Here is a 13442-nt window from a genome sequence, read left to right as displayed (position 1 = left end):
AAGAGCCCAACATTTCTGACAGGGCTTAAACAAAGAGCTCAAAGGAAGAGTCGGTATTGGACTCCACCAGGTGGGCAGAAACACAGCAGCACATGAGAAAACAGTGACACAAGTGCTGGTTTCATTTTATTTTACATTAACATTTTAACATAAAAATAAACACGTAATTCACAAAAATCCTGTTAAACCCACTCAAACTCCTCCATAAATGAACTCAAAACCCCATCTCAGGTGGGACAAACACAGGTTCATTGATTTATTTTTTTTGTGACCTGAGTTGTCGCCTCTTTAGGCTCTGCCTGTTAATCGTGGTCCCCTGACAGTAAAGCACTTTCGTTCCCACGGCCCTCGGCCTTTCAGACTTCACATAGGGGAATATGCAAGATGCTGTGGCAGGTAATTTCAAATGCAATGTTTCTATCAGATCAATAAACATCAGCAAACACACGAACCGTTTGTGTGCAGTTTGTAGCACAGTGTTGCAAGCTAAAGGTCCAGCTGCTGTTTTCACGGGGAGAGAAAAGAAAGGGCGCGAACTTCACTCAGAGATGGAGAAAGATGACAAAGACAGGAAAGAAAGAAGAAATGTTTATATTTAAAGATAAGGACTGATCAGTGGTGTTGGAAATTTAAAGCTTACATGTAAGTCCTCGTTTTTTTTAATTGGATATCGGGTTTGTGCATGTGACAATATGCTTTTGTTCATGTTGTGAAACCTGCTGCAAAACAAACTGAAGTAGACTCGCTGTGGTTTGCTGCACTGTGATGGGTTTAAAGTAAAGTACAGTGTGTGACCGGTGCACAGTGGCTAAGGTTTCATGAAGTTAAACTGATGATGCTGAGATGCAATCACTGAATTCCACCTTCATACCAACTTTATAGTGTCTAATATAAAGACAGCATAAACTGTGTATTGTATAGAGAATGGAAATTAGCCAGAACAACTCACGAGAGATCTGCTGACACCTTGTGTCAGCTGATCACAGCCTGTACACTAAGAAAATCTACTGGAGCTCTCAATAGAATTATTGTGTGCTGTGATTCTTTTGCCCACACTGAGCCATTAAGAACGATTTTAGCGTTCCCCCACGTGCTCAATCCCACTTCAGCCCCTGACTGTGCTCATCTTTTGCTTAGATGCAGTCATCCTCTACAACGTAGCCAACAGAAAACAGATTTCTTTTCTCTGCTCATGTTCTGCTTCACTGATTCAAACTGAGAATATTTACTAGTATTAAAATTTAGACTAAAATAAAGTTTGTATTTCCATTTCCTAATATTATTTTATTATTACATTAATAAAAAAACAAGGTTCAGTTAGCTTTGCATAGAAGCAGCTGGTAGAAATGTGTTTCAAAGAGCTACTTTTACTCTGAGTACATTTCAGTACTTTTTCACTTTCACTTGAGTAAAGAAGTGGAATCAGTACTTCAACTTTTACTGGAGTATTTTTAAACACTAGTATCTGTACTTCTACTTAAATACAGAATCTCTGTACTTTTTCAACGTCTGGCTAGCTGCAATTCATTTACAGCAAATCCCACTAAGTGTGGGCCTGTCTACCCCAGTATTTCTCCTCCAGCTGTATTGGTGGATGAAACCTACATAGAGGATGCTTCCTAGGTGAATGAGAACCAACGAGGACTTGATCAGCAGCGGTCAGAGTACCCAGTGCCCACACTGTGAGCGATTGAAGAGCTGCTCCAAAGGTTTCTGTCTGACTGTGGTAACACAACATCAAATATGAGGCATCTGGAGTCAATCTGCATTGACCACTTTGTTAAACTTCCTTCAAGGCCGTCTTACATGAACACAAGTTAGAATATTTAACTTTGACCTTTGCCATTCAGTAAACTTCCCTTTCTTCTTTTTGAGCCATGGATTTAAGATTAGTATTATTATCCTACTGAAAGTCTGATTTTTCTCACATAACTATCCAGAGGGAAAAATCCAATGTTTTCTTATATGTTCATTGGCAAACAATTGTTTTGCTGTGCACAGGAGTAGAGTGGCTCCTCCACCTTTTTGGAGGGTTGGTGATTTGATTCTTCAGTCTGAAGTGTTCTTGAGCAAGACACTGAACATCTTATTTTCCTGCTATTCGACTTTGAACATGTGTGATAGTTAGTAAGCGCCTACAAGGCAGAGAATAGAGTGCTGGCTGAAGGAGTGGATGCAACTAGAAGGAAAAGGATTATTGAGTCCGTTTATTCCACCCTAGTGTTCGTTTTGGACAGCAAAGGCTGGAACACTTGGAACACTTCCCATCCCAGTTAAATTTGTCTCTTTGTGACTGGAAATGCATGCAATTTGGCACTGAGATGCAGATTTTCCAGCAGATCCTTGGATCAAATTGAAGTGTCTGGACTATTCTTTCCATCAAACTCTACTCGCAATTTATTTTCTTTTTTTTCACAGTGAATGATTTTTATTTATTGATTTTACAAAAGTGACAATTAAATATGAACTGGTGATTCTAAATTGGCAAGATGTGAACATCTGAGCGTGTTGGCCCCTCTGTGGCCTTGTGACTGGCTGGTGACCTGTGCGGGGTGCACCCTGCCTCTCGCCCTGCGACAGTTGCGATAGGCTCCGGCCTGTCAGCGACCCTGAATCGGATGCGCAGAAGAAAATGGATGGATGCATGCAAAATGTTGTTTTTGAGTGTCAGCCGTTTCCGCTGGATACAAATATATTTTTCACACATTGTCGATGCTTCTGTGCAACTGGTGTTGTTTTGTTCTCAGCGTCTGTCTGCAGCTTTGAACCCGTTTCAGGAACTTAAAAGTAATGTTCAAATCATAGCAGAGCTTTTTCCATGAAATAAATAAATAAAGGAGTATCCCAAAAAAGCAGCTCAGAGAGTGAAGTTGTGCTCTTTCATTTCTTCTCGTTTTGAAACACCATGTATGCCATTTTCCAGCCCTGAAATTAGAAAGTTACAGATTCATTAGAATCAAAAGTAGTAACAGAAATGTTGCCTGAAGATGTTCCCTGGATCATCAACAGGGAGAAAAAGGGCGATGCGAGAATACAGTTGCATTTAAAAACACTCAAATCAACCAAGAGCATGACATTATGATACATTTATTTTCCTGCCTTTCTTTGAGAATGTACCATCCTAAAATCTCCTCATTAAAATGTAAAGGTGGTAAAGTGCTTTCATTCAGCCATTGTTTTCTATACAAATCCTATCATTGCATCTGCAGGGTCAGCTAACATCAAGTGGCTGATGCTGAGCCTCAGTTTTTGTACTAATGTGTGCAGTTACAGGTCAAGCTCTAGCATTGCTATGCTTGTCCTGAGCTAAGTATTACAGCATTGCACATATATAATATTTAACTGATTAATTTGATGACATCAGTTGAATTTGTTGGAGCAGAAGCAGCGAATAAGGTCAAAGCAGGACAACCTTTACATATGTCATGTGACACAAAATGATGTCAACATATTCGCTGTTAAAAATATTTGCTCTTTTATGGGATGTTTTATGTTTTCTTTGCCATTTGAAATTATAGCCAGAAATCCAATTTTCCCACCAGCACTTTAATGCAGAGCCCATGAAGATCCAGGAGATGGTGATCACACACAAACTATAGGATCGCATTACAGTCATCAGTAATAATCTAACCCTAAATCATTATTCCTCCTTATTTTATAACATGTTTTCACTTTTTTGCCTTTCACCTGTGTTACTCCAGCCTGACCTTTGGCTTGGCTGTGTTTGGTATTTCAAAACAACAAAACCGTGACCTCTGATCACGGCAGTCCGGGAAATCATTTTGAAATGCGCACTCTAAACAAACTGTTGTGAGAGCTGTTCCAAACAAGGCTGAATCCTGGACGATATATAGAGTAACCCAGCCCACCACACACACACACATACAAACACAGACACGCTGGCATTACAGTTATAAAACCAAAAGTCAACATTAAATTAGAAATTAGAAGCTCAAACTAAAGGTGCACAGAGAGTCTGCAACTATAATTGTACAGAAGCAAGTATTTTTGCAATGCTGGTCAGTACATTCCTCCTCGTACAGTTTTCCTGTGCGTCTGAAATCAATTTGAAGGAAGAAAAAATGTAACTCTACAGGTTTGACTTTTCCCTCCAGTTTACTGGATTTTAGATGCTTGCTCCATTTGGGCATGTGGGCAGAGTTACGGCATGATGCCACAGGCATGGTTAGATTTTGGGGGAATTTCCTTAAATAATTATTAACCACCTCTGATTTTATCTCGTCTCTGTGCTCTCATGTTTGTTGCGTTACTCTGCAGTATTTGAGCTCCTGACAGGATGTGTGCGCGCTATCTTGGATTTGTGCTTCTGATTTGGTTTGCAGGAGTGACGCATGGTAAGAATATTAAATTCACTTCCTGCTATTTTCATACTTAAAAACACACTTTTAAAAAGTGCATTTTCCTCTAGTTGCTTACTTGTTCATCACTTTTTCAGCACAAAATGAAAATGTCTGCAGGGCTCCTGTGCTGAATGGGGGTTATTATGTCCCTGAAAAAGAGACTTACCTTAATAAAGCAGAGCTCACTTACGCTTGTGATTCTGGACTGAAACCGGTGGTGGAGGGTTGGTGGGCGAGAAGCAGATGTGAAGATGGGAATTGGGTTCATAAACCACAGTGTATAGGTAAGTGTTCAGTAATATCTCAACAAATTTGTTTCAGTTAGACGCTACAAATCTGCAGGAGTGCGAACTTTATTCAATACCATCAGTTAGCTGTTCATTAAAAGAACAATGTGGAGTGATGCTGTTGTATGAAAGAAGTAATGCATTCAGTTTGAAGCCATAAAAAATTATCCTTATTTGTTATTTGTTTTATTAAATTGTACTCTAATATGTAGTATAATATTTAAAAGTACACAGTAATGTAATGCATACCAAACCCAGCAATTACTTGACAGCTTAGTGTGAGTCTGACGGGTGATATTACTTTCTTCTGTTTACAGAACAGGGTCCTAAATCAGAACAATCGAGGAGCGTGTCAGGATACATTTCACTGCGTGTTGTAGTCGTATAACTATGCATGTGACAAATAAAGAATCTTGAATCAATTAGAGGACAAGAATAATATGAAAACAAGTAAAATACAGTTTAAAGAAAGTCATCAAATGAGTTTGTTGTTTTTTATCTTCTTCAGATCAAAATGCCTGCCTCCCCCCAACAATATCTCATGGGAAATATGATAAAGCAGAAGACGGTTGGTACAAAGAACGGTACTCTATTTTGGTACAATGTGACGATGGATATGAACGCAAAGGCAACAGTAGGCCCAGGTGTAGAAGTGGAACCTGGAGCCCTTTGCCTGTCTGTGAGAGTAAGTCTGCCAGATCCCACACAAACAAATCACTTTCTCACCACCTTCGTCAGTCGGCTTGTAATGACAGGTTTTTTTGTTCCTCACAGGAAGGAGGGATTCATGCAGTGAGCCTCCAAAAATCTCTCATGCAGTCATAATTCATCAATACAAGGAAGTGTTTTCTGCAGGTTCAGAAGTGCAGTATGAATGTGAAGAAGGTTATACTCGAGAGGGCAACAATATCATCATTTGTGAACGTGGACAATGGACTGCAGGGCCAACATGCAGTAAGTGTGTAAAAAATTCATTTTATTTTTTCTCACCTTTCTAAAACCTAAAACAATGTTACAAAAGTTTATAAGGAACCAGTTTCTGTATACGTTCATCAGAAGAGATTCATGCACAGCATGTGTAGAAACTGAATTATTGGCTTTTGAAATTGCAGTTGCACTTTGGGACAGCTTTTTGTTTACTTTTTCCTGGTGCAGGTTGATCCAATGTTGCAAGATGACAAATGACCTGCAAGAATATTTATTTCTGCTTATGACATTAAAAATGAACCCTGCAATCCAAAACAAACAAACAAAACAAAAGCTGCATAATAAATACAACAAGGTCTCACTAAATTGAAAGTGGAAAAAATAAAAATCCATATAATTATATAAATGCAGTCCAGGTCTGAGAGACATTAAACTTTACTTTGGCAACAGTCTGTCAGCATCATAACAGGGAAGATTTACCTTTTTTGGGGTCTTTTTTCTTCTTTACATGGGCTGCTTAGTTTTTATAGGATGACAACCACACCTTTTATCAGCAGTAACTGAGATGATGTAGGACTTTTGTCTTGTTTGACAATTTGTATAAAATTTGAGAATAAATCTGATAGGATTGCCACTGTTACTTGAATTGTGCTCTGAATTCATTTGCAAGTCAGCATGTAAACAACAGTTTATGTGACAGAGCACGTTAGCATTAAAGCTGCTTTTAAGCTGAATAGTCTCAATAATATCTTCGGTTCTGCAGACAAATCATCAGCAGATCAGGGACACTCTGCATCAGACACAGACGTCCAGCCTGAGGGGGGAGGTACATTTTTAATCTTTTTGTCCGTGCACGTCATCTCTGTGTTTGTGTATACTTTAAATCTAAAGCATGTTTTTCATTTAGACAGAAGAGAAAGTGGAGCTGGCAGTGGTAAACAACCGGAGGGTAAGTGAAGCATATTAATTAGTGGATCCAGTCATCTCATTTCTTAGACTATTGGAACATTTTTGGACACAGATATTTATCTTTGACTCTCATTTTTGATTTAGAAACAAGACTTGCAAGACAAGCATTAAAAAAGAAAACGGCAACCAATAAATTTTGAGCACTTAGTAGATTATTTGGCTTCAATTTTCACCCCAACCCTTATCACAGATCTGAGGAAGCTCTAAGTTATCATCTCATTATTCTCCATGTTAATAAAACAGCCCTTTGTGCTTCTGACCCATTACATTTTTACTTTTTTTTTTTTTAACTTTTTTTTTTACCTGAAAGAAAACCTGAATAAAACTCACGACTTAAATGAGTAGGTTAAAAATATGAACTGTTGCCGTTTGTGCTGTGACCTCTTCTTGTCACCAACCATTGGGGGGAATGGGCAGAGGACAGCACGACCCTGCTGTCAGTGGGGGACAACCTTCAGGTGGAGGCAGGTTTTAGACATAAATAAGATATGAATGAGTGTGTATTTGCCTTGCAGTCCATGTCTTTATGAAATCAATGCAGCATGTACCATATAACTAATGAGTTATCTGCTCTCATCAGGTAGAGGAACCACTGGACATCAAAATTCAAAAAATAATTTTTACTCCAAAAGTTTATTAAAAATACTACCTAAAAATTCTTCTTACTGTTTTTTTATTTTATTGCAGGAGCGTTCTGTGTAATGAATGCTGCTAGATATGCTCATTATGGTCTTGCTGCAGCTGAACCTGAAAACATGTGGGAAGGACAAGATAAATATTTTTCTTGTATAGCAAGAGACAAATATATCCGTGTTCGGTGTACTAACAGAAGGCTAGATTTCACCAGATGTAAGTATTTATCTCTTTACATTTTAACTCTTTGAGTTTCTTTTTTTGTTTGGCAGCAAACAAAATTTCTTCTCTGGGATCTGATACACAAACAAGAGGAATAGTGAAAGAAAAGTAAATAAAATTTCCCACACAGGAACATATTGAAATAGAAACCTAGCATTGCTGATTTGTTAAAAGCTGCAGCTGATGTTTGTCTATAGGAATGACACCCCCGCTTCATGTTGTTGTATGGAGAGTCATTCCCAGCTTCCAACAGCCAAACTCCTCTATCTGCCTTTGTCCCAGCACATCACAAAAAGCAGGAGATTCACTCTTTATCACAGAAACAAAGTTTTTTAGTGTTTAGCATCCACACTTGTTCCAGTTGCCCCCAAATCACCACAAAACAGTTTGTTATGGTTACAAAACCTCAAAAACATCAATGAAGTAACTTAAACAAATGTTAATGTGGAATAAAAGTAAAACACGAGGAATAAAAGCAGTCTGGCTCTTTAAGAACAGAGAGGATTTTCCTCTGTAGGTTTATCTTTGAATGCAGTGAATCAGTCTTCACTGATAAAGTTTATGGATCTGAGCTTCTAACTGACAAACTATCTGCTTCTTGTTTAGGCTGTGATGGAAATGAATTTCAATCTTTTGTAAGTGTTATTCTTTGATTTATTTTCAAACAAATATAGTTTCTTTGAAATAAATGTGCTTGATGTTTTTTACTCAGCTGTTGTTTGTTTGTGTTTTAATCAGCCTGACTGCTATAGATTCGGAGAATCCTACTGACAACACAACCTTTCTGAAACACTTCAACCAGAACCTGCAGAGCAACAATGAAACATGTTTCTTTTCTTTGTCCAGTTTTGGGGCTGATTGTTCTTTAAACACCAAACTGTCCATAAATGATTTGAACTTTTCATGCACTCAGTACATGATGTGTACACTGAATCCATAAAGTGTCGATGGCTGGCTGAGGTCTGAATAAAATGTTTCGTCATCAGAGACGTCTTTGTATTGCTTTGTCTACTAACTGCGTAGAACAGTTCTTTTACTATGTACATCAAAATATTATTTAATAAATAACAATAACGGAAACACTATAGTAAGCAGACAGGAACAAGTTTATTGATTTGTTTTACTTCATGATGGTGTTGGCTTTGGTTAGTGACCAAAAGAATAAGATTGTGGATACAAGCATGCAGAAGATGCAGTAAGTGTCATGGTCCTGGGTCATTTTGACCCAGCGTTTTGTGTTTCCTTGAAATTCATTTTTGTGCCTTGTGTTTATTCTGATTTTGTATTAGTTTAGGGTTGAACCTGAAGTTTAGTGTTTTATCAGCCCTACTTGTGTCTGTCCTCGGTGCTCTGTTCATGTCACCGTGTTGTGTTGTAAATCAGTCTGTGGGTTTCCTGCTTTACTTTGAAGGCTCGTGTTCTGGATTTCCTGTTCTATTCTGAAGGTCTGTGTCTGTTGTCATTGTGTTCAGCTTGTCTCCTCCGGTCATCATGTGTATTGGGTTCAGCTGTTCTTCCCTCCTGTGTGTGATTACCTCGTGTGTGTATATTTAGTGGGTGTCGGTCTGTGTTCATTGTCGGCTCGTCTGCGTTCTATGGTGTTTCGTTCCTGTCTCTGCCCCGCACCCCTTTTGTATGCTCTCAGGTTTGTCATTTAGTTCTCCCAGTTTAGGTTTCTTCAGTTGTTTTGTCATGCCTCACTGCCTGTTTTTGCCACTCCACCACTTGTAAATAAATGTCACTCGAATCATCAGTCACTGCCGCATTTTGGGTCCTCCTTTTCCTCCAACACCACACGGCTCACCCCGCCAGCCATGACAGTAAGAGCGTAGGGAAATATTTTATTTTAAGCCAACATGAATATAATCTCGGGAAATAATTTAAACAGATATTATTAACACATTTATATTTAAACACAGATTTTTTTAGTAGATATGTGTCCAACTGATATTTAGGCTTAAAATGTCAGAGGTCTGTGATGGCACAAAACCCTCATTTGGTGTCCTGGTCCAAGAAACATACAAGAAACAGGAGCAGAAGATTTAAAGAACTGACCATCAGACAAAGAAAGTTCTTATATCCAACCCAACATTTGAGCCAAGCCCAAAGATTCTTGTGCTTCACAATATCAAAAGCAGAAAGCAGCTAATGTCCAAAATAATGAGGGCTGTGATATCTCCTGAATCTAATGTGAGTCACAAATAATTGATCACCTTCAACAAAGCTTTTTCAGGACTATGAAAAGCTCTGAAGTCTGACTGAAATAGTTGCTGTATATCATTTGAGAAGAAGTCATAACAAAATCACTTTTCCCAACACTTTTGACATTAATTTACAATTTGTAATTTATGTTAACAGGACAATGATTTCTTAGACTCGGCATAAAGGTTGAATTTTTATGTGTAAACCCTGAAATACAGTATTCTTAAAACATGCAGGAACAATACTGTGAAAAAGCATTTTCATATTTTAATATTGCACATAGCCTGAGTAAATACAAAATCCAGTTTGTAAATGACGATTTCATTTATTAAGGGATATAAAGCTATTCAAACCCACCTGCCCTTGTGTGAAAGATCAGATTAGATGATTGGAGTGGAGCAATGATGTCAGCACTGACTAGGACACCGTGAAAAAGTGGAAGTGACGTGATGAACAGACTAGCAGCCAAACAGCCAAGAAAGCAGACAGATGAACACTTACAGATTGTCCTTACTGAACATACACATGATAACGTAGGTGTAAGTGTAAAAATGTAAAATGAGCCTTGAGGAAACTGTTGTTGTGAATTGAATTGAATTTATACACCACAATTGCAGACAGACTGATTACCTGTCCAGGGTGTATCCTTCTCTCACCCTTGGATCAGCCCAGCACCTCTTTCTGCTCATAACATGGCAACTTCATTCAATATTCTATGTTCTCGTTTTGCTGCTACCTTCGCAAATTGGCCTCAGTTTGATCTTCATTTCATTTTTTTCAAATCATGGCAGCCTCTGAGTCCTGCATTTGGGCCCTAATGCATAAGCTCACGGTGACTAAGATGGAGAAATATTTCACATGCCAGGACTGACAAGGATGCCTCCTGGGTGAGGTGTTCCGGGCCAGAGCGTTCTCACTCCCGAGGCGTAACATGTCGACGTTTTGTCACGTCCCGCGGCGTTCCTGAGGAACGCGAAAGGAGACCTTCGGCGTTCTTATGGTACGCGGCGGGTTATGGATGGAATCCAGTGCAATGACGCTCCCGCGGGAGTAGACGTTCCAGCCCTGTATTCCAGCCCTAAACCTAACCTTATCCCTAGCCCTGACCATAACCTTATTCCTGACCTTAACCAGGACTTTAATGATGTTAAATAGCGTGTTTCTAAGCGATTTGAAGAATAAGAGCGAACATGTGTAGGTTCAGTCCAGACGGTTCTCATATTTCCTCTTTTTCCGAGGTCGTCATTTAGGAACGTGGTGGGTAGCCGAAAACGTAATATGGTGACGATTTGTCACCTAGCGTAAAATGTTACGCTTTGGGAGTGAGAACGGGTTGTCCGGGCATGTCCCAATGGATGGAGGCCCTGGGGCAGACCCAGGACACGCTGGAGAGATTACACCTCTCAGCCTGGCCTGGGAACACCTTGGTGTTCCCCCAGACAAGGTAGAGGAGGTGGCTGGGGCAAGGGAGGTGTGGGCTTCTCTGCTGAGGCTGCTGCCTGCACTTAACTGAAATTATTACAGTGCATCTTGAAAGGCAGAAGAAGAAATAAGAAAACCATTGTATTGTGGCAGACCACCAGGTGGCTCCACTCACACCCAAGTTGAAGGGAAGTGCTGGGGTGGAGATTTTGGCGCTTACTATATGTGAAGTTCTGAGAGTCAGTTAATAAAGTTGGAGTGAGACACTGAGACCTCTCCTGTCGTTATTACATACCTCCACATTGGTGACCCCTGTAGCGAACATGCTAAGGCTCGATGACAAAGCCAGCTCCGGCTTAGAAGCATCGCCGATGGCTGCGTTTGCTGTGGCGCTTAAATTGCCGGATTTTTGGCTTCAAGATCCTCCTTCATGGTTCGTGCACGTAGAAGCTCAGTTTGCTCTTCGTGAAGTTTCAGCCGACGATACTAAATACCACCATGTGGTGGCCTCACTTGACCCGCTGTCAACCCGCCGCGTGATGACTCTCCTCCGGGACCCCCCAGCCCAAGGCAAGTACGCCGCCCTCAAGGCGCTGCTGCTGCGGCATTACTCCCTCTCTGATGCTGAGCGGGCCGAGAAACTCCTTTCCCTCGCGGGCCTGGACGACGGCACCGCTCTCGAGCTCATGGAGAGCATGCTGTCCTTGCTGGGTGCGGATGACGGAGGATTTCTCTTCACCCACCTCTTTCTCCGACAGCTGCCGGCTCCAGTGCGCGCTGGCTTTGCCAACTCCCCGCTATTGGCCACGAAGGATTACCACTCCCTTGCGGAAGAGGCGGATCGCATCCTCCTGGCTACCAGGACTTTCGGCGTCCAGGCGATTGTTCAGGACTCACCAGCGTTTTCCCCCGTCCACGGTGGCTGGAATCGCTGCACGGCGGCACCGTGAAAGGGGCTTTGTTTTTATCACCAGCGTTTTGGAGTGAAGGCACAGCGCTGTCTTCCGCCTTGCAGTTTCCAGACCCAGGGAAACGGGCATGTCAGCGCTCTGTAGCAGCCGCGACCGCTGGCAACAAGGAAAGGCTGCTTTTCTTAGAGGACTCACGCTCGGGGAGGCGTTTCCTGGTGGACTCCGGCTCACAGAAGAGCCTTCTTCCCCCGGCTGGCTCGGACAGGCTAGCTGAGGGCTGCGGGCCATTGCTAACAGCAGCTAATGGCTCTCCCATCAAAACCTTCGGTGAAAGGTTGGTGACTGTTTGCTTTCACGACCGTGACTTTCAGTGGAACTTTGTTGTTGCTGCTAGCTCTGTGCCTATAATAGGCGCTGATTTTCTTTGTGCTCACGGACTGCTGGTTGATGTTGCTAACAGACGTTTAATTGATGCTGTGTCATTTTCCTCATTACCCTGTTTGACTCGGGGTGCTCAGCCCGTGGTGCATGCTAACTCGATTCGGTAGATTCGGGTGACATTTTTCAGTGTTTGCTTTCTGAGTTTCCCTCACTCACTGTCCCCACTTTCTCGAGCACGGTGACGAAGCATGGGGTGGAGCATTACATAACTACAGTAGGGCCCCTGGTGTTCGCGCGCGCGTGCGCGCCGCCTCGACCCTGCCAAACTGGCTGTAGCTCGGGAAGAATTTGCCACCATGGAGCGTCTGGGCATCGTGCAGCGTTCGAATAGTGCCTGGGCTTCCCCGTTACACATGGTGCCTAAATCTGATGGTCGGTGGTGACCTTGTGGGGATTTCCGCAGTCTTAATAATGTCACAGAGAACGATCGTTATCCCATTCCCCACATCCAAGATTTTTCCGCCCATCTTGCGGGGACCTTGGTTTTTTCGAAGATCGATTTGGTACGGGGATATCACCAGGTTCCCGTGCGCGCGGAGGATGCCCCCAAAACCGCCGTAATTACACCTTTCGGCCTTTTTGAGTTTCTGCACATGCCGTTTGGCCTGAAAGGTGCCGCCCAAACCTTCCAGCGGTTGATGGACTCGGTCTTGCGCGGGCTGCCCTTTGTTTTTGTATATCTTGATGATATACTGGTGGCCAGCAGCTCGAAGGAGCAGCACATGTTCCATCTGCATCAGGTTTTTCAGCGTTTGGCGGAGCATGGACTGATTATTAATCCGTCTAAATGCCAGTTTGGGTTGCCCGTTCTCGATTTCCTTGGGCACCGTATTTCCACCGAGGGCGCGGTTCCGTTGCCTGACAAAGTCCGAGCTGTTTTGGAATTTCCGCGTCCCACGAATGTTAAGACACTGCAGGAATTTTTGGGGATGGTGAATTTTTACAACAGTTTTCTCCCCAGAGCGGCACACCTGCTGAAGCCCCTTATGGGGCGTTAAAAGGTAAGAAAGCTAATGACCCCGTTGACTGGTTTCCGGAAAGCATCCAAGCGTTTTCTGATGCTAAGT

At 41.8% G+C, this 13442-nt stretch overlaps 1 protein-coding gene across 1 annotated transcript; it reads left to right on the top strand.

Annotated features, from left to right (window-relative positions):
* The first annotated feature begins 4219 nt into the window (after positions 1-4219).
* Positions 4220-8386, top strand: LOC101468165 (complement factor H-related protein 2). The gene is made up of 9 exons (XM_004570464.5): positions 4220-4355; positions 4457-4645; positions 5157-5333; positions 5423-5602; positions 6339-6401; positions 6483-6524; positions 7232-7393; positions 8006-8034; positions 8138-8386. Exons 1-9 carry the CDS (start codon positions 4298-4300, stop codon positions 8168-8170), a joined length of 933 nt encoding a protein of 310 aa, XP_004570521.1. The 5' UTR covers positions 4220-4297; the 3' UTR covers positions 8171-8386.
* The last annotated feature ends 5056 nt before the right edge of the window (positions 8387-13442 follow it).

Source organism: Maylandia zebra, linkage group LG18 (assembly GCF_041146795.1).
Source record: "Maylandia zebra isolate NMK-2024a linkage group LG18, Mzebra_GT3a, whole genome shotgun sequence".
Taxonomy (NCBI): domain Eukaryota; kingdom Metazoa; phylum Chordata; class Actinopteri; order Cichliformes; family Cichlidae; genus Maylandia; species Maylandia zebra.
This window is presented reverse-complemented; position numbering and strand designations above follow the sequence as displayed.